Raw genomic sequence first — 21,324 nt, 5'->3', positions numbered from 1 at the left:
TATTTTGTAGGTTTCGCAAACCTTTACTGCAATTTCATTTTCTCATCATAATATCACGTTCTGCTTTTCAGATACCGTGTTTCATGGTGCTCACGCTGAACAGGAGCGACAACCCAGCAAGCCACAAGTCTGATGCCTCCAGTCGTCACCTCTTTTTGATTTATTCTTAATCATAAGGAATAAAGATTGAAACATGATGCCTATTTCTGCAGTTTATTTTGCACTAAATGGCACTATCCACACCATTCACACATTTTAGTTGGCTATACTCATAGAAGCATGTAAATGAGGAATACCCAAACTTCTTAATTGGAAATCAAAGACCATCTTTATGCGCTTTCTATATAAATTGGCTGGAAAATATGTGTTGTTTTGACGAGCTTTATTAAAATAATGCTAAAACTGAACTATTCTTTTTTTGCAGTCGCTGCGCAGAACGGCAAGATTATTGGACTTGCTTAAAATGAATACTCCGCTATTTTCAACAGTAGTCGCGCAAAAGTAGAGCGAGGGTCCAATGAGTAGCTTAAAATACTCGTGGAATCGCTTGACGCTTCGATGTGGGTCACTTGACCCCCGTAGAAGTGTTACCGGCAAGAGTCGTCTGACTCCCTATAAGTGGTAACATGATCCTTCGGATGAGAGTCTTTCCACTCTTCCTAGAGGGTCAGGGGACTCTCCTAGAGCGAGCCGATCCTGACCCACCAAGAGTCACTGTGACTATTTAAAGAGAGTCCTATACGTGGCAAGTCAGAACTCTCCGAAAAGAGTCGCGCATACTCTTTTTTTTTTCTTAGAGTGTACTGGGGAGCGCACACCTTGCCGTTGCTCTCCCCAGTTGGAGACGCTTTGAAGGAGTGCATATCAAGTACCAGTGTTCATTATGTGCTTGTTTATGCCATCACTGCGCGGGATTCACGATATGCTGTGCCCAGATACACGTTAACGACTTCAGCTACCACAACGGTTAAATCATGATCATGGGCGTTAGTCGTCGAGATTGAGATATTCCACTAGGCGTCAACGTGGGCGCATCCACGTCAAACGGTGCTATAGCTGCCAAACGCCAATAGACATTGTACAAGCTCTCGCCGATATCAACGCACAATAAACGATCAACTACTTCTGCGTAGACACGTTTCAGATTCGCGTTATACCGATTCCTATGACGGATGATCAGACTTGTTTTTTCATCCATCCACCGGCATGTTCATTGTTGCGTGACGCTGCGCGCGCCTTTTTGGCAGCCTGCCCGCACTTCGCTTTTCAAAGAGGATGATGTTTACAAAATAACATGGAAGGAGGAATTCGAGCGGGGCAATTACCTTGCATATCTCGCAAGGCTACATCCGCCTACACCCCACAAAATCCTCCTCCTTTGACTTCACCGGCAAGACCTAATTGTAGGATCGAAATAACCATTGGATGCAGAGGAACGTACGACTGCTAGATGGGACCTTCGGCCACAATCAGACAAATTCGAACTAAATGAGGCTGAATTAATAGTGTTGCATATAAAGAATTGGCACAGGTGGCATAAATAAATTATCTGCCATTCTTCGCCATCACACAGGAAGGTTGACCCTTATTTTATTCTCCTGCTCTTCACCAACACAAACAACCGCAGTGTGCTGCCATATAATGTAATGACAACAGAATGGTAGGACTGCAAAACGTAGCATTACGGATCGTTAAGGCATGTTAAAATTACGGCGTTGAAATACAATTAGCCCCGCCACGGTGGTCTAGTGGTTATGGCGCTCGACTGCTGACCCGAAGGTCGCGGTATCGAATCCCGGCCGCGGCGGCTGCAGTTTCGATGGAGGCGAAAATGTTTGAGGCCTGTGTACTTAGACTTAGGTGCACGTTAAAGAACCACAGGTGGAGGAAATTTCCGGAGCCCTCCACTACGGCGTCCCTCAATCATATCGTGGTTATGGGACGTTAAACCCCAGATATTATGAAATACAATTAAAAAAACACATTGACTCGCACAGCACAGTACATAAGGAAAGTTGTAGACTTTATTCTAGCACTGAGAAAACAAGGCACATACAGCATTTCATTTGGACGAAAGAGTAGCTTTGAATGGACAATGGCCAGCCAGAGAATAGTAGAAGTCATGCCCTTTTCACATAGCTTGCCAAGAGGCCCAATTTAGGAGGCACATACAGACTAGGAAAAGCATACTGTCACGCTGCACGAAAGGTCATCATCCCGCATGTAGTTCAGAGCTCATTTTCAACAGCTTGCAGCAACTACACGCGGCTTGCTATCAACAGAAAAGGCATGTCCTAGGCGCGCAAGAATAACTAGTTTGCTTTGAGAAAGTTGCCCATGAGTACAGACTACCATGAATAACACTGCTAAAAATGTCAATGAAAGGCCTGAGCAAACGAAAGTTTCCTACTGTGCAGCTTTTTCAAAATACTACATTTTTAAACAATCCGAAGAAATTTGAACAAACACTCTGAACGAACCTGAAAGAAATCTAGGAAGCATTTCACCACAATAATTTTTCAACTCCGTTCATAATTAAAATGACCAGAAGTCATTATACAAGGAATGTTGCTGGAGCAAAGGTTTCGACGCTTCAAGCCTTTGTCTTCTGCGCTTTAATCTTGTTTAGGATCGATGATTGGGGAGATTGGGATAAATTGAAATGCAGATTTGCCATGCTGCTAGAACCACAGCATTAGAGTTAGCACTGACACTATTTACTTTGAATGCACTTCGCAAGCTAAACATTTTTCAACTTATTAAACACGTTAATGTAGGCAGTTACTGTGACACGAGTTGCGCGAGAATTTTTTAAATTTTGGTTTTTGTGCACAAGACACCTAAGTGTACAGATTTTCTGCGCTACATTGGACTATTTATCACAGCCATGTACCATAACAAGCGCTATCGTCGTCACTGAGTCTTACATAGAAAAGTTTAAGACAATGACCGCGATTCAGCATTAAAAGGTGGCTGGACGGCCTTCACAGCAATCTCAGCTCTTTTCGAGCTGTGCTGCATTTACATACTTCGGAAATACACATTCTGTGTGTAGTAAGTGCGCCAGGCTACTCTGCAAAATGCCCAAGCCTAGTGAGAGGCCTCTTAAATGTAGTCGAATACTTCGTAAACAAATACGAATGTTTTACTTTACCATAGAATCAAGTGCACCATTTATTTTACCAAGCATACAGAACGCCCCTGGCATGTAGCCAGTGTATAGGTCAGCCATGTCATCAAAGGTTAGCCTTGCTTGATTGTGGACCCTGCATACAATACATGCAAAAGACTTATCTTTCATATATGCATGCAAGTTTGCATATTTGCCAACTGAAAGAAAAAAAAGCTGCAGCGAAACAGCTCGCATCAAATGCATGGGCTATGCATGGTCCCGGCCCACACACAGCTCATGGAATGTCAAAGAAGGATCTGATCCCCTGCGAAAGAAAACCCACAGCATGTCACCAAACGGTACGAATAAGGATCAAAGTCAAGAGCCTCCACAGCTTGCAGAAACGCCAAAACAAGTTATACTTGCGCGAACTATCAGTCATTAAGAGCCACATTCAGGAAATGCAAAGCCATCGATGTTGCGGCTGCCAGGAAGCCCATGATTCAATGAGGGCTAATAAGTCATAACAGCGCAGTGCACTCATATAAAGTGCAACAAAAATTACACTTGGAGTCAACAGCGGTGTAAATAATACATCAATCTTATTCCATGCAAAATCAAAACAAGACATGGTAACACAATGAGGTCATGGAAATGTTACAAACACAATATTACACGGCAGATTAGAACAAAGGAAGATTATGTACATTATACACATATGCCTTTATAGAGTGACAAATAGAATAGGGCATCGTGATTGCAAGACCCTGTTCTCTAGCTCATTTTTCTCACTTTTAGAACAATATTTTCGGCTAATTGCCACTTCCTAGCCTCGAATGCACTTCGTACCACTGAAGCACCTTAGCAAGTGAAAGCACTTCTTGTCTATCTTATACGCCCATTTCTACAGAGTGCTGCGAAGAAAATTCAGGTTAAAGTGCACGATCATCAGGCACTCCTGGTCATAAAAGCCAACAATCCTCTCGTAGTCAATCAAATGTCTTTGCATTGCATACACGAAGTCATAAGGGAATGCAAAATCACTTGTCAGTTGGTATGGAAAAATATAGTGAATACAACACATTTCAGCAATGTTATGTGATTCTGGAGAGTAATATCTGTGCTATTGGCACTGAAGTTCCCCACATCCTGTAGTAAAGGGCAACAGCAATAAAACTGTCTTAATCACAAAAAAGCGAAGTCTAATGCACAACAACGTCTACTGAGCTTTAAGATTATTAGACTGTTTAAGCGACGGCTGAAGCGTAAGTATTGTTAAGGGACAACTACACTTGAAAGTCCATTACTGCTGTGCACGCGTGAAGACTGCAGTACTAACCTTCCATCACAGGTTGGCGTCTTGTTTTCAATAAGAGAACAACTTTTGTTTTTGATTTCAGCACTGACTTCTGCTCTTATTTTTGTGAGATGAACCTAATTTAAAGCGGTTTATTTACGGTGATTTCGCTGCAGCACTGTACACCTCAGCTCAATGTAACGTAAGCCCTTATCGTTTCACAAGGTGGCTTCCCGAACATTTTGGGTACTAGTTCTGTAACACCAAATACAAGAAAATTGACTAAAATGAAGATAAGGATTCTTAAGTGTTAAAAGAGGTATCCGAAGACTTCTCACATTTTGTCACGTGACATTTCTTATATGCCCGTAGAAATGCCTCCCTTTGATAGCTGTTTGGTGTGTTTAGATATGGTAAACTTTAGCAAAATGTTGCCTCCTCAGCCACTGATGGTGTGCGGCTCACACTACGAAGTTGAAAGGCTAGGCCAGCATCACCTGGCGCCTATGGTAAATATGTCGAGCCTCTCTCTACATCGCTGCTACGCTTTGCCTTTTGAAGTCGACATGCTGAGTCGGAAGATCATGCAATGATGACAGTGTGGCTTAAGACAGTCTCATGTGGGAAACAAAGGCCACAAAAGGCCTGTATGATGATAAGTGTCGGCACACAGCACAGTGACGTCGCACATGTTGGCAGGCACAACTTTTTACTGCTTCTGTTGCCGATCCTGGTCTTGCTGCTGCTGCTGCTGCTGCTGTTGCTGTTTTTGTCCAGGCACGTAGTCCCTGGCCATGAGGCAGGCAAACACGGTCATGACCATCTTGTGCTTTCCTTCGGCGATGTCCTCTGGCAGTGCATAGATACGGGCACCCTGTTTGCGGGCCATCGAGATGGCGTACTTGGCGTTTGCAAGGCGCTCCTCCTGCGGATGAGAAGAAGCACTTTTATACATTTGTGCACGCATGTGAACGTAACGAGAGTTGTCCAGCGCGAAATGCAGACATCATTCTAACTACAACAGACTATCGGTAAAGAGAAATTGCTTAAATGGAAGTGCTACTTAAACGGAACTGCCGCTAATATGGTTGGTCTTGTACTTGGCAGCTGCACCCCTATACTTCCTTGTCAGTAAACGAAGCTCAAATTATGTAGCACACGCTGTCTTGGTCCCTTCAAGATCTGTTTGACGAGATTATGTGTACACCATCCTTGGAAAGGTTCCTTGCCATTTCAAATGTAACATTAAATGACGATATTGAAGAATGAGAAAAAAGGCACAGCTTATAATATGCGATCGACAATATACAAAAAGCCAGATGTTGCCTTGTAGCTTTTCGTCTTCAGATGAGTAAAAGAAGGTCACCACTTATAGGCACAAAAAGTACGCTTTCAAATACGGGAAAAAAAAGGACATTTATGTGGCACAAAATTAATGCACCAAGCAGATTATTTAAGATCCCAGTTTCATGAAATCAGTATTGTCCGTCAAGCTTCACAGAAATTGTGGTGCAGCCTGAAAACTATCCCTAAGGTAACTCAGCTGGCTCAAATATAGACTGATAAGAAGAAACGGTGGGCTTTACAAACTGAGTAAAGAATATAATAATTGTTGGGGCTTAACGTCTCAAAACCACAATATGATTATGAGGGACACCGTAGTGGAGGGCAGAGGTCGGCAAACTCACTCATGAGTCAACTCACTCAGGCTCAGATCGTGCCGTGAGCCTGAGTGAGTCCGGGTGAGTAATATTTTGGTGAGCTTGAGTCCGAGTGAGTCTGGTTGAGAAACATTTTAGTGAGTCTGAGTACGAGTGAGTCCAGTACAGGAAAATGTGGGGGAGTGAGTCCAGGTGAGCCATAAGCGGAAAATATATTTCTTGAGTGAGTGAGTGAGCTCCACACTTTTTTGCTGACCTATGGTTCTATCTGCACAACTTCAGCACTACTATCAGCTTTATGTCGCCTCACGTTTATACTCGCGCCGACTCGCACATACTTCAAGCACTAGCGTTCATGCGCCAGCTCAATATCAGAGGCGTGAGTAATGTAGATGGGGGGGGGGGGGGGCAGGTTGACCGCACACCCACAAACTTTCAAGGAAGTTCTTGATAAAGATATCTCGTGAGAGTCATCTCTTTCAATAACAATGTCCTTGCTGGATTGCAACCACTGATAACTCAACTGAAGGTACGAGATCAAAAGGCACCTAGTAGAGCACCAATAATGCGAGGTATTGGTGTTAAAGAGCATTGACGCCATGGTCGAAAAAGCCAATTATACGCTAACAGACTCATGAGTCAACTCACTCAGACTTACTCAGACTCATATAGAGCCGCGAGTCTGAGTAATATTTTGGAGAGTTTGAGTCCGAGTGAGTCCGGCTGAGAAAAATTTCAGTGAGTCTGAGTCCGAGTGAGTCCAGTTGAAGAAACTTCTGGTGAGTCCAAGTGAGCTCTAAGGGCAAAATATATTGCATCAGCGAGTCTGAGTGAGCTCCCCATTTTTTGCCCACCTATGGTGGAGGGCTCCGGAAATTTCAACCACCTGGGTTTCTTTAACGTGCACCTAAATCTATGTTACTGGGTCTTAAACATTTCCGCCTTCATCGAAATTGTGGCCGCCGCACCCGGGATTCGATCCTGCGACCTCCGGGTCAGCAAACTGAGTAAAGAAATGTGAGCGAGGTAGAACTTATGCACATGTGACAATTCCGGTTCTCGGGAGAAAGCAATATTATATGTTAGAGGTACAGAGACCCTGCCTTGCTGCTTGCGTTCATCCCCCCCTTCCCCTCCTCCTCTCCTCCGCTCTCGAAATGTCCACTCCTGAAATATTTTCAGGGAGAACCCTGCCCCTACCCCTGTTCTCTTAATGACTCTGCTGTCTTCTCGTGTCTTAGTGTCGCGCCCGCCATTTTGCATCACATGCTGTGAAGTCCCCACTGTTTTCTCAAGCTTCCTTCCAGGATCCTGCATGTAAATGATGCGCCAGAATAGCGACATTATTGCAGACTTTGTCAACTCTTCCCGACTTACTTCGGTAATGTCACGACACAGAAGTAGGCTGAAGCTGTTACTGAATATTGCCATAATTACATGCCATGCTGCCCTTCAACTGAGTTATCAGCAGTGATTCTACACTACGCACCTGTCATTGAAACATGACCGAATGGCTCTGAACTAGGCATGTGCGAATATTCGAGCACTTCGAATATTCGAATGAATATTGCGGTATTCGAATTTGCCTACACAAATATAAGTTATTTGAAATTTCCAGTAATTCAGAATGAACGGATAGGCGCACATATACCGCACATAACCCCCTGCATAGGTGGTTTCGCTGCAGCGTAGGAGTGCTATGCCGTGAAAACACCTATCCAGAAAAAATTCGTTATGCGTCGAAGCCCCACTTCAAGTTAAATTGAACATATTACGCTCGCATAGATTAATCCTTTTTCTAAAGTTTAAAGACTTGTTATACGGGCTCATATGCTCTAAGTGTAGTAAATGTTAAAAAAACGTATTTTACCGGTTGTCTCTTGCAGCCAACTCAAATTCAAATCCTGTTACTATTCAAAGTGTTTTCCACTTCGAACTAAAATTAATGAAATTCGCACATACCTTGTTTCAATTCAGAAAAATATTGTGCATGTTAATTGAGTCATGACAAATATGCTTTTTTCTTTAAAATATATTATATATTCTATTCGAACGATTCGATTCGAAATTATTCGACCAAATAACTGTTCGCTTTGAACCTAAAATTTACTATTTGCACATCCCTACTCATGACCTACGAGTCCTCGCAGAAAACACACCGCAAATGCTTTGCCATTTCCAGGGCAAAGCACACGTAGCAAAGGGTGTGCTGGCACGACACCAGCACTGCGACATTACTGGGACCCCTGGGCAAGCAATGTTTTGTTTCCTGAATATTTCTTGCTTCTGGAGAATTCAGCAGTACAGCTCAACCTTCTCATGTACTACCCTATTGCTGCGATTGCTGCATTTCCAGTTGTGTGATCCCGCGTTGAATATATAACCTGTGCAGCATATAGCACAGCATAATTATTTTGCACTTTTTTCGAATGCTAATTTTGTAACAGTATATTTAGGCAAACAAACATAGGAGGTGTTTACGAAAACATATCAAACTCTTAAAATTACGTGGAAACTTGCGAAGAGTGCGCTGCAGCTCGCCCTAGACCATTAATTGGCGAGCTTCAGCCACTGAAATGAGCACGCGGACAGGCTGTTTGTTGGGTTAGTGCCAAAGTGACAATGAAAGTGCTCAAAAAAGTCTGTGCTCAAAAATTAAGGTGATGGCTGTGTTTCTCTTCACCCATCATGAATTTGCCCCATGTAGTCAGATGATCAACCTGGGAACACACCAGGGAATCATATCGTGTTTGAGGAATCCTGTGCCCAGTAAAAGGCCTGAATTGAGGGAATACGAGACATGCCCATTGCGTGATGTCAATGCATCAGCTTGCTTGTCGTTTTTTGTCTGGAGCTTCCTAGCAAAACAATACACTCCCATTGTGCTCCATTCACTGCATTCCCCACACCCAGTCCCAGCGAACATTTTCCTGTTCCCTAAATCTAACATCACATTGAAAGGATGGCATTTCAAAACCACCGAGGAGATTCAGGACAATGTGACAAGAGATCTGTGTGCCGTTGGCAAAAATGCATCCCAGGATGCTTTCCAAAAATAGAAACTACAATGTGAATGGTGTATTGCCAGTGGAGGGAACTACTTGTGAAGGGACAGTGCTTAAAATGTGCTTAAAATAGCAAAAGCTCAATTTCTTTTTAAACAGAGTGCATTTTCAGTGTTCCGTAAAACAGCGCAATCATGCTCATGGTGAACAAATATATCTTTATGCCAATGGCACGTCGATTCACTGATTGAGTTTAGTTCACCAATGTGTAAAAAATAAAATCAATATCTCGTAGCTCAATCACAAAATGATGAGCCTAGAAAGCAGCAGTGTTGGTATAGCTAACACTTCACTCCTACTTCCACATATGGTGTTACGTAATTGAAGTTACAGTCACCTGAGTCACCTTGGGGCATTACACACCCCATAATGCAGCCAACTAGCACCCATATGTGGAAAGCTACAAGAAGCATCACTGCCAAGGAAGAGTTTACACAGTCAAAACATTTCCAATTATTTTGAAATAACAATTTTAGGCCACAATATGAAGTCAATTTCTAGGTGACTTATTAAAAACCTGAAGACGTGCTCCAGTGACATGGAATGGTGTCTCAGCTTCGTGATCAGTCAGTTCACACGTACAGGGGCGATGGAAAGAAACGTCAACAGTGCAGGGCACTGTTTTTCATCACGCTCTGACCTTGGTGGTAATAAAAAGATGCTAGAATGGTTCTTGATTGCATCATGGATGACTCTAGTAGCTTTTTATTACCATCCAGGCTACAACCACTTGGAAAAGAAATACGAAACAGCAGAAAAGGTACATGCTGATATGTTTGCATTTCTTTCCGTCCTCACTGTATATCACTGTTGCGCTTTGAGCTTTACAATAAGACATTTCCACGCTGCACAACCTGAGTAGTTACCCGAGTAGTTCCGTGATTATCCGAGTAGTTTATGCTAGCAGAAAAAGTTGATATCACAAACCTGATTAGTCGCATTCAGGACTTGAGCATAGTTGATGCATCCAGGGTTGATGGCATCGACCAGGTCAATAATGGGGCGTGCATCACAAATGCATGGGTCTTGGAAGTTCCGGATTTGAGAAGTCTTTCCAGCAGACTTCAGCTGCATTAGGAGATAAAAACAGCGTCACCGGATGTTCCAGAATACAGCAAGAGAGGTTCCGGAATGCACTCAATTTGTGAACATATCTCCATGCTATGCTTATGAAAGAGTGCTGGTGTGAAGGGAGCTGCGGTATTCTGAATCTTAAAATATATGTATATACGGCTCGTACGTAATTTCACCTTGCAGAGAACAGTATGAATATTCATAACCGAGTAGATGTTGGTCATTACAAATGGTAAAACAAGGACAGGGCAATAGCCATTGCAACATTATGTGGCCACAAGAAAAATGGAGCTGGCGGTCCCTACGTGGGACTAGCCGGGTGGCGCGTGGTCTCCCCTGCATCTTCTCTGGACCCCAATAAAGTTTGCATCATCATCATCATCATCAGCCCCATGTAAGTAAAAAAAATGTTGCAGAGGATCCCTAAGCACATTCTTGTGAGATGCAAACACAAAAGTGTTTGTTTGGCTAGGTTGTTAAAGAGTAGTGCTGCAAAGCCTGATGTGGAGATTATCCTCTCCTACACAATGGATGTGGGTAGTTGCTGTGGCATAGTAGAACGCATGCAAAGTGTTGCTGTGGCGAAGGCAGCTGGGTGCATGCTTTCACACCTACTCAAAAGATGCGGCTGTAAGGGGTTGCTGCAGTATTTGTTGGTGCCAGCATAGGTTCTGGTGGGAAAGGTCACACGCTTTTCGGACGATGCTTTTTGCGGATGCCAGCTGGGTTTGCGCTCTTGCTAACCTAGCCAAGAAACACTTTCGAGTTAAAAGGCCACAACTTGATTTCAAGTAGTGCTGGAGCACTTATTGACAGCAAAAATTGTGCCACAAATGCACTCCAGTACTAGGATGGACAATTCTAGCTCAGCACCATTTGAAACAAAGATTTGAAACAGCTTATTGCAGTAGTGTAGGATGGAAAATATCACTCACTTGACAAGAGAATAAAAGTAGCATTATAAATGGACAACTCAATATGTTTCATATTGAGTGCTGTGGAACACACAAAATTTGTCTTCGTGATGGCCAACACGCTCAAGGGCTATAGTTATTAAAACAAACAAAATGCATTCACCCCCTCAGTATACAAGCACTAAGAGCTATAGGTAGCAAATCAATAATTTTCATGAAATTGTGGTTGATAACCTTAATACCCAGTCGTTTGAAACACCTTGAAATTATCTGCATGAAATTTTTGTATTTCGAATTAATCTTTAAAACGAAATTCTCAAGCCAAGCACTTGATCTTTTTTGAAGATTAATTTAAAAAAGAATTCATAGCTTCAATAATCAAAATTGAGTCTGGTGAACGTACCACCAGACTGGATTTTGCTGTCGCTATCATTTAATGATATTTGGGTGCGTTTTGGTCAAATAAGGATTGTTATGTCAGCCAGCACTTTGCGCCGTTCTCTATGCTCGTTCATCCCCTCTTTTCTGCACTGTTCAGTGAAGTATACTGCGCGCAAAGTGTCTCGCATTAAAATCTTTTTTATTGCGCTAGTAATTTTATGAACACACGAGGCACGTTTTTGTCGTCGTGTGCGTATAAAGTCCAAATCGATAACATAGGCCCGCGCGTCATACGTTCTATGTGCGTGCGAAAGCTTGCGAAGGACTGACAGGCGCGGCTCAAGCAGAGATGAAACACACGGACGGGCTTCGTCGGGCGAAGGAGCATGAAGGGGTGATGGTGGGGGGGGGGGGGGCTACCTCGCTCGGGCACCAACCTCGAACTTTGATCAAAAAGGCGCGGTCGCGCATGCGCGCTATCTCAACTGCGATCGGAAGACTGCTCATACCCTTAATATCTGAGATTTTATGGACCAAAAACATGATATTATTTTTAGACGCCGTAGTGGACGGCTCCGAAAATTTTGACCATCTGGTATTTTTTAACGTGCATTGATATCGCACAGTACACGGGCCTCTAGCATTTCGCCACCACCGAAATGTGACCGCTGCGGCCGGGATCGAACTCGTGACCTTCGGGTCAGCAGCCCAGCACCATAACGAGTGCTCCACCGCGGCGGACGCGGCTCATACCTTTGTACTTACTGTGCTCTCACCCCCTTCGCGTTGAAGCGACAGAAAGCACGAAAACCGTTTCGATCCCGGAAGCGGCCGTATTCCCTTATGCCGAACTTTTGTAGAGTTACGCTAGATCTGATACTAATGGACTTAGCTGCTGGCCTTACTTCGTATAACATTCCAATATTTAGCTTTCACATTCATTACTTCGTCCTTGCGGCGAAATTGACCTTTTTCTCCTCACCCACGCGACGCTAAGGCTCTCGCTCCGCGACTACCCACGAAGCTTCGACGCCAGCATTGAGAACCCCAACACCAAAACTCATGGAAGTAGGGAAAAAAAGGCTTTAACCTTACAGTACTGCTCTTATGACTTAATCTACGAACGAAAATCAGCAGATAATGGAGCCAGGAAAGGTATAGGGCACTGTCTCAAAAAGAAAGAAAGGAGCCCTCCAAATTCCCTTCCTTCATTCATGTGCAAACGAATGATCTGCGGAGCGCCCCACCAATCAGGAGCGCTGACCGACCTTTCCATTTGTCCACTGCACGATCTCCTGCTCCACGATGGGGTGGCCAGTGTCGGCCAGTTGCGTGAGCACCGAAAGGGTGTAGGCCCGCATGAGCTGCCAGACGAGCGCCAGCGTGAGCGTCGCATTGCCCTCGAAGAGATCCTGGCCGGCAACACCGACCAGCGAGAAACCCTGCTTTCGGCCCAGCTCGACAGCGTAGTTGCAGTTCTCCAGCCGCTCCATGAAACCCTTGAGCCGGCTGAAACTGCGGTGCACACGCGTCCAGTTCACCAATCCGGGCCGGATCACATCGAACAGCTGGAAGATAACAAGCCCGTCGGCCAGATCACTGTAAAGCCAGTTCACGTAGGGGTTCACGCCCATGGAGTTGATCCAGTTGCGGTACGTTTTCTCTTCGCGGGTCTCCTCAAGTCCCTCGAGACCTTCCAAGGCGTTGCCGTCCTCGGGAACGTCCAGGGCCGGGTGGTTGTTGAATAGGTTGGCCACGAAAGCCACGTTCAGCTTGTACACGCCGTCCACCACATCCTGCGGGCTCAAGAAGGAGCGGCAATTGATCTTATCCGCCTGCTGAAGCATGACCTCGGCTCGCTGCAGGAGGTCGTGCTCGCGCATCGCCTCGGTAGTGACGCCCGACCCGACCGGAGCGATCTGGCGCAGGAGGATGGTGTAGATCTCGGAGTCGCGCACGTCCGAGGTGAAGTTGGTCAGGCGGCGGTTGCTGCCGGCCCGCTCGAGGTGGTAGTTGCACCAGCGTAGCAGAATGGCCTCGGGCGCGAGGTGGAGCAAGTGCGCCATGTCCTCTCCCGGCTGAACGAGCTGCACGAGACCCGGGCAGTGCTGCAGCGTGATCTGGTTGAAGAGGCCGATCTTGATGATCTGCCAGAGCAGGCCCAGCACGAGGTGAGGCTTGCCTCGTGCCAGGTCGTGCGCGTCAATGTTGACTATGCTGCAACCGATGGACTGCGCCGAGCTCAGGGCGAGCGTCAGGTTCTCGTGCTTCGTGTAGACGGTGAGGCCCTTCTTGTTGATCGCCCGCTCGTCGATCGTCTCCGGGCAGGAGTGGTTGATCATCTTGCAGAGAAGGATGCCGTCCTTAACGCGGTCGTACAGTGCCTCGCCGGGCATCGGAATGGGGAGCAGGTGCGCCAAGTCAGGGTCAGAGCTGAGGTTCCGGTTGATCCAGTCGGAGAAGGCTGCTCGTTCCTCGTGTCGAACGGAATGTGTGGTGCCTTCGCTGGAGGCCTCGGACATGCCTCCCAGTGTCTGTACATTGTCCTGGAATAGAGGAATGAATACGGCTTTTAAGAACGTTTCATAGATAATATCTTATGTAACAGTGAAAGCTCAGTGCTTGAGAACATCTAAAACGTCAATGTTTTATGCACATAAGCACTTTAGTAATCGAGAAATTAAGGCAAGTGTAGGTAACGATTTCCGAAGTGGGACATTCTGGAACGCAAGCCCGATGATGCAGAACTTACTGCGCACATTTAGTCACTAGCACTCAACTAAAGATAGAAAATAACATTGCAGTGCACTACAAGACGGATTAAAATGCAACTTCAGCGTTTCAGTTTCATTCATGGGAAAAAGACCTTGACCTACCCTTGAGAACGACGCCAGTTGCGTTTTTGCCGGCATGTGCTCTGGTGCGCCCGTTGTCGTGTAGGCATAGCGAACACTACGTCACAAGGCCACTCTCGGAGGCGGGCTGTTTGAACTGCGCTAACGATATGTGCAGCACTAAAACGTGATCTTCTTTAAAACTAAGAATTTCCTTGGCACGAAACAAGCCTTACAAGGTTTGTGAAACGCTACTGAGACAATCCACAGCGACAAAATATTTGCCTTTAGTGTCCCTTTAAGCATATACATATAGATTGCGTACCTTTTTGGACAGCATTGCCTTGAAGCCCGCCGAAACTTCCTGGCCTCGCAGCTCGGCGTAGATCTGCTCGAACTCGGCGATGGACAGGCGGCCGGGTTCGGCCAGGGCGCCTCGGCGCCTCTCCATGTCCTCGATCATCTGACGGACTTTCCACTGGGGGAGCTTGAAGCCCACTGTGGCCAGGGCATCGCGCAGGCTCGAAAGTTCCACGAAGCCCTTGCTCAGCTATAAGAGAATTGAAAGACAACACATTTAATTCGTAATTCAACACTTTTTTCAAATGCCCAATTACATGGCATGCAACCACAAGATAGCAGAAAAATAACGTAGGTTTCTATAATACTCGGTGCCGCACAAAATTTTATAAGGTCCGTGTGCAATTGCAATGTACGGGAGAACACAGAAAGGTGCAACCACTTCTTTTTCTTTTTCTCAGAAAAGCTGTAGTAATCAATCTCTTCTTTTGTGCGGGGGCGGCGGTGGAAAAGATCCCGCCGAATGAAAGGTAACAATAATGACCACAGGATTGAGAGGGTGATATACACAAGATAGCTCAGTCATTGTTGTGATCAAAATTTGGGATTTTGTGCAAGATTCATTCCAGCATTACATGTGTAAAAAATGCAGCCGCTAAGTTTGGATACTTAGCGGCTGCTTAGCGGCTGTGGATACACGAAGTGTGGGCGGTGCCGTGGGGGGGGGGGGGGTTGAGTTTTCAAGGAGGGCGTGCCATTGCACATCCGTAGTTGACGCCTCTGTTCAATGGTTCTAGGAAATATGGTACAAAATTACGACTTTCACAGCCACGTAACAGGCAATCTTCGTTTCCGCCTTTGCGCTAGCTAATATATGATGTTTCAACGGAGGCTACGGCTCTCCATCACCCACCGACCAGCTCCTTCACTAGTCTTTACTTGCTACACATCCAAACCACACACACACTACCCAGACTCCTGCCCGGGTTGTGGTGCCTCACGGTGACGTTTCACACCACGGTGGAGTGCAAGACACTCGCTCTTCCTTCGTCTCAACGCCCGAACGCTACGTCCCCCACACGTCGGAAGGGTCATCGAACTCCGCGTATAGCGCGTGACACGAATGGAAAATGATATGTGATTGTTTCAATATCCCGGCTAAGATCTCGCAGCCGAAAAGAAACGCACTCGAAATGGGCAAAGACTCAAGAAAATGAAAACACGATCAAATGTAATATGTTCACGCAAACGTTGGCAGTAGAAAAATGAGCAGCAACATACATTTGTATTAATATACGACTCACGACAAGTGATAGCACTGATATGGTGGGAAATGCGTTCTGTGGCCGGAGCGGGAGAAAAATGAAGCTATCCCACATGAAAATAGGATGTGAATTCCCAGCTGGACATCGGGTTTCCAGCCTGGTTTTCAGCTGGAAACGGCTCTTCAGGCTGGGAATTTTCCATTCCCAGCTGGAAATGGTATTTCCAGCAGGGAATGAAACCCATTCCAGGCTGGAAATGGTATTTCCAGCATGGATATGGAAATAATTCCCGACTGGAAAGCCATTTCCAGCTTGAAGTTTCCAGTTCCAGTTGGGAAGTTATATTTCAAGCTGGAAATTTTTCCGGCTTCAGTTGGGAAATAATTTGCTCAGCATGCAGTTTTCCTGTTTGAGCGAGGAAGTGGTATAGTTGACAAAAGGAATTCCAGCCGCCCAAAGATTGATCTTCATACAAGTGACAGTAGATTAAATGTATAATGCAGACCGTGCACTTAGACATGACTTAGAACAGTGTTTCTCAAATGGGGGTCCGCGAGGTCATTATGGGGGGTCTGCAAAACCCAAGCTTGCAAAAAAAAAAAAAAGTTTTTTGAGGGCACGCTATGTCCCGTGACAGCGGCCCCTTCTGGTTTTTGGTATGCTTGACCGCATAACATGTTTGCATTGCGTCGTAGCTGACTTATGTTTCTTCCTCATGAGGTGGCTGTAAAGTTTCTGTTGCAGTTTTCTGCGACTTATGCGAGCACGATTTTTCCAGGCTTGCATATTTGAAAAGCAAACATCGCGATGAAGAGGTTCAATGTGGCTGCAGGCTAAACAACTTATTGAAACATTGCCACGTAGAAATAAAAGGCATATTGCGTATTCACACGCTGCATATTGCGTATAACCCCCCCCCCCTCTCCCACTGACTCATTTTGCAACCGTGATCTACCGCGCCCCGTACGGCTGGGTTGCAAAATAATTAAAAAATAAACTTTTATTTGACCTTTTCAGTAGTCGTGCGCCGTGCTTGTTCAGTTGCTCATTGAGCCGTTGCGCCAATAGCTAGTGTTTGAACAATATTAGTTACTTCCTTGTGAAAAGGAGCCTTATTTTCAACATTCGCCATGGACTGTCACGATCGAATAGCAGTGAACTTTGCTAACTTGCTCTGTCCGACGGCGCGGCCATGAAAAACGCCGCACTGCCGCGATGTTTGTTGGCATCTCAGTAGCTCTATTCTCGTATCATTTCTCGGTGACTTATGACGTTAATGCTAAATAATAACCTACTCTGTATACGGTATACAAAAATTGTATTCCTTTTTTAAGGTTAATACCGTTAAAGACAACGGTCCAATAGACCGCATGAATTAGTCTGTCGCCGCAGTCAGCCACAGTTTCGAACAGCACATGGCGGCCAGTCGTGGTGATATCTGTACGTGTGTGTGCTCGGTGTTCGCTAGTCTAGGGTGTTTCCTTGATGATTATCTGTGTGACAGTTACATGGAATCGTTATTTTTGGTCAGGTTTATCTCTGGAAAGTGTTACGAGTGATGACCAGCATGTTCGAGCGGTTTTTATTGCCGTACTGTGTGCGATGTCTTGGATACACCAGCGTTGATCAAGGGACAGCGATTTTCTCAGCTCTGATTGTTCCATTTGGAGGTAAGTTGCACTTATATATTTCAAGTGTAAGTGAACATTTATCCCGAATGTTTGTGGGCTTCGTTATCACAGTGTCATGTTACCTGGCTGTGTGTAATGTTTATATATGCGCGAAGTACACTACAGGCCGGTTTGCGTAAGCAGCCTTTGTCTCCAATGGCCCTGTGCCGTGCAATGCTTGTACCGAATGGTGCGCATGCGTCTGTGCAACAAACGCCAATAATTACATATGTTCGAGTGAATTCATTGGACGTCTATTCGGAGTAGTTGAAGGTCGATATAAATAATCGTTACATAGCACCTACAGTATAAACCGCAGTGCTTATCAGATCTTGCTCACCTTTGCTTTGCACTGCATTGACTTTGTATTGTGGTACTGTTTTTGAAAGCGGTATTGATGCTGTTCATGTGATTTGGTAAAACTATACTTTTGTTAGAATTGCGTTTTATGGGTCATTGTGGTTTTGATGTTCCCTCACTATGTATAAATATTCTTTTCAGGTGGTGTACAAGGACTCATTCCACATCTCGAGATATGTTCCAACACTTGCTACAAGCGTTTAAATAAATGCTGTTAAATTTCACCACCATGTTCTTTGACTGTGTGCAGTTCACTGGATGAACAGGTCCTGTAGGAACCATGCTAAGACGCATGCGATGTAGCAGCGAGGTGAAATCTGGAAATTCTTCCATTTCTAGCTGGGAATGAAGAATTGCAACTGGAAATTTTGCCATTTCCTGCTGGGAAATATTTGCTGGAAATATTTCCATTTCCAGCTAGATTATGGAACTGGAAATTTTTCCAGCTAGATTTTTTTCCCAGCTGCAGCCTTTCTGCTTTCCAGCTAGATTATGGAACTGGAAATGTAATCCAGCTGGATTTTTTACCAGCTCCTTTCCCAGCTAGAAAAAGGTCCAGCTGGGCAAAATTTCCGGTTCCATAATCCAGCTGGAAGTAAAAACTTTTTCACGTGGGATATAAAAGTCTTATGGCTATCGCCGACAGGGCTACATGAAGGGGATGACAGGCTAGAAGAGATATGAGCTAATGTGCTACGATAATGTTCACAGCGGAAAGAGTAACTCCAAATAAAAAGAAACCAGAAATTTTGGCGAATTAATGATGTCACCAAGTTTCGCGACGAGAAAAGGAAAAGGACGATTGGCTCTATGCTCGTCGTCGTAGGGAACCAGTAGATTAATTGCGATTACCCAAGATTAATTACGGTAAGCCAAAGATTAATCCACAGGCACAAGAACGTCTTAATGCATTCCGCAACCTTCTGAAGACGGCAACTCGGGACAGGACGCAAACCCACAACCAGCAGGTGCTCAGTAACTCTGTGTACTAAGCTACCACGACGGCTTGCGTGAAATAACGCAATACGACGCATCCTTAATAGCCTCGTATTGCTTATAAGCAAACACATATATATCACTTTACATATAACAAAAACTACAAATGGCTACTAAATACAAAAAGTTCAGGCGGCTTCGCACTCGTGGTGCCGAGCCTGAAAGTTCAAGAGAGCTGGGCGGCCTTCGTTGTTTCTCTTTCGCTTTCTCTGTTTTTGTACCTCTCTACTGCCTCTGTTTCTCTCGGTTTCTTTCTTTCTCTATTTCTCTTTCTCGGTCTTCTATCTTTTTTCACTTCCTTCTCTCTCTCTCTCTCTCTCTATTGTTAGCTTCCTCTATCTTTCTCTCTCTGTGCTTCTTTTCTCGCCCATTCAAATCACTGCATCCAAAGCCGGACAAATCGGCGCAGCGGGAGAACGCGCGGCGGGCACACATGTTCGAGGAGCGAAGCAGAAGATGAAGAAGAGGACGAAGAGAGCGCGCGTCGGCCGAGTTCTTATTGCGCTGCACGCGCTACAAAGGTAGACGATTATCACAGTTTTTGCGAACGCGTAACGGCATAACAAAAAGCACGACTGCTCCGCTGAAAAAAAAAAGAAAAGGAGGCCGAGCAAAAGGCAGACAAGCTTCTGGCTGATTAGGAACGCGTATTTGAAGCTAACGAGCGTGTTTTAAAGGGACACTAATGAGAAAATAACGACCTTTTCTCTCGTATTAGTAAGTTACCCTTTCGCAACACCGAAAGCACCACTCTTACGATGAGAAGGCGTAATGTAAGCCACAAAACGCGCAAAAAGAAACTACAGGTGGCGATGTCGCCTTGAGGTTTCCGCACCAACGTGCCGTGACGTCACAGATTTTAGCAGCGTCTGCTGGAGCCCACATTGCGTTTTGTCGGCAAAAATGAATTACACTGTGTTTTAAGAAGGCAAGCTTCAAGAAAATTTCGTTATGCTATTGTGGCCAAATTACTCAAAACAGAAATTCATGACGTCAAAAGGACAAGAATACCCTTCAGTTTCGGCGCCAACTTTAAAAATGCAACTTTCGCCTTCACTTTTTCTTCCAATGAAGTTATGATGGCCAAACTAACGACAGTATAGTTCCGAAAGAATATTTTGTCAGTCTAGCCTCATTTAGCCTTTCATTTTAACGCGTGTGTGACGCTCCGGGTTACACGAAAAACAGCCGACGTGAGTTTGTGCGTCCGCTCTCTTTTCGGGGCTACCGGCTTCAGGGAATCGAACACGCAACCTCGCGATCAGCAGGAGGACGCGGCAGCACACCGAAAGAAGGGTCTTAACGCGAATATTCATTTGCAAATATCCACAAAGGACATCTTATTGAGTTTTCAACTGTCACAAACAGCCGTCTTCGCTGCGCACATCCCGCGTATTACGTGGCCTCCAAGATTGCCGACACGGCCTTGGCGGCGTCAACCACATCCGAGGCCACGGTAAGAAGAGCCTCCGCCGGCGGACTTGTAGACGACACTCATCCAGGCTGAATGCCGTATTTTTCGATTTACAGTTCGTGCTCAGTGTGGACAGTGAAGGCCGAACATCGGCCAACAATGCTGCCACCACGTAAACATTTATTTCACAATAACAAACGGCGTATTTCGTTTCCTTTTTTCGGCTCGGATTTGTAGATGCGCTTACGACTCGTTTTATTTAACAACTGTGAATTTACTTTTCCTTCGCTTTGACAGTACCGCTACATCTGTAACTATCAAAAACAATTTTCGAGAAATAAACACTGCATATAATCCGCCCTTCAGGATCTTTCACACAACGTAAAAGTTGAGGCTATTAATAAATAACGACTACCGTGGAGATTACACCACGGGATGTACGGTATCAATCTAAAGTGACGGCGCGGCCATCACAAGTCTTCTTAAACGCGCTGAAGGACAGCGAACGACGGCGGTACGGTACCTCGGCTCATGCGCAGATTTCTTTGTCACAGGCCTAGCGATAAGTATAAGAACAAGGCCTTAATAAAACGACGTTGTCTGCAGCCTCAAATAAAGCTACCCATCTTACGCGTCCCTGATAACAGCAGCGCATACTCCCGGTGTTTGGAATGCCTAATGCCTCACTATAGCCTCACACTCGAGTGCACCAACGGGGACAAGTTAGTTCCGGTATCAGTGGTTCGAGGGAAGACGGAAGCATGAGATGAAAATTGCTTGCACACGGGTGCTTGATCCAACGTTTCGACGAGTGGCCTTTTCTTCGAGGCAGAGCCTTGATGCTACCTTGAATAAAGACAAGATCTCACTTGTCAAAACATTGGACTGACCAGCGACACCCCGTGTACCAAGGATTTGAACGCGATAGCGTTAAAGAGCTCGTTTTGCAGAAATTCCGGTGTCGGCGTCGGTGTCGCTGGT

At 45.2% G+C, this 21,324-nt stretch overlaps 1 protein-coding gene and 1 long non-coding RNA gene across 2 annotated transcripts in view; one reads left to right on the top strand and one right to left on the bottom strand.

Annotated features, from left to right (window-relative positions):
• Positions 1 to 2,006: 2,006 nt before the first annotated feature.
• LOC119405304 (plastin-2) overlaps positions 2,007 to 21,324 on the bottom strand; it is a 62,023-nt gene continuing 42,705 nt past the window's right edge. The window contains exons 2-5 of the mRNA XM_037672129.2: positions 14,664 to 14,888; positions 12,773 to 14,050; positions 10,063 to 10,203; positions 2,007 to 5,334 (exon numbers count right to left, since the gene is read on the bottom strand). Coding sequence (XP_037528057.1) covers positions 5,119 to 5,334; positions 10,063 to 10,203; positions 12,773 to 14,050; positions 14,664 to 14,888 — 1,860 coding nt within the window. The 3' untranslated portion in view covers positions 2,007 to 5,118. The remainder of the gene's footprint in view (positions 5,335 to 10,062; positions 10,204 to 12,772; positions 14,051 to 14,663; positions 14,889 to 21,324) is intronic.
• On the top strand, positions 17,337 to 18,157 carry LOC125759843 (uncharacterized). Its single transcript, XR_007417547.1, has 2 exons — positions 17,337 to 17,573; positions 18,075 to 18,157. It is a non-coding gene; the product is annotated as an uncharacterized LOC125759843 (long non-coding RNA).

This window comes from Rhipicephalus sanguineus, chromosome 9, assembly GCF_013339695.2.
Source record: "Rhipicephalus sanguineus isolate Rsan-2018 chromosome 9, BIME_Rsan_1.4, whole genome shotgun sequence".
Lineage (NCBI taxonomy): Eukaryota > Metazoa > Arthropoda > Arachnida > Ixodida > Ixodidae > Rhipicephalus > Rhipicephalus sanguineus.
The sequence above is the reverse complement of the archived record's forward strand: the minus strand, read 5'-3'. Positions and strand labels throughout refer to the sequence as shown.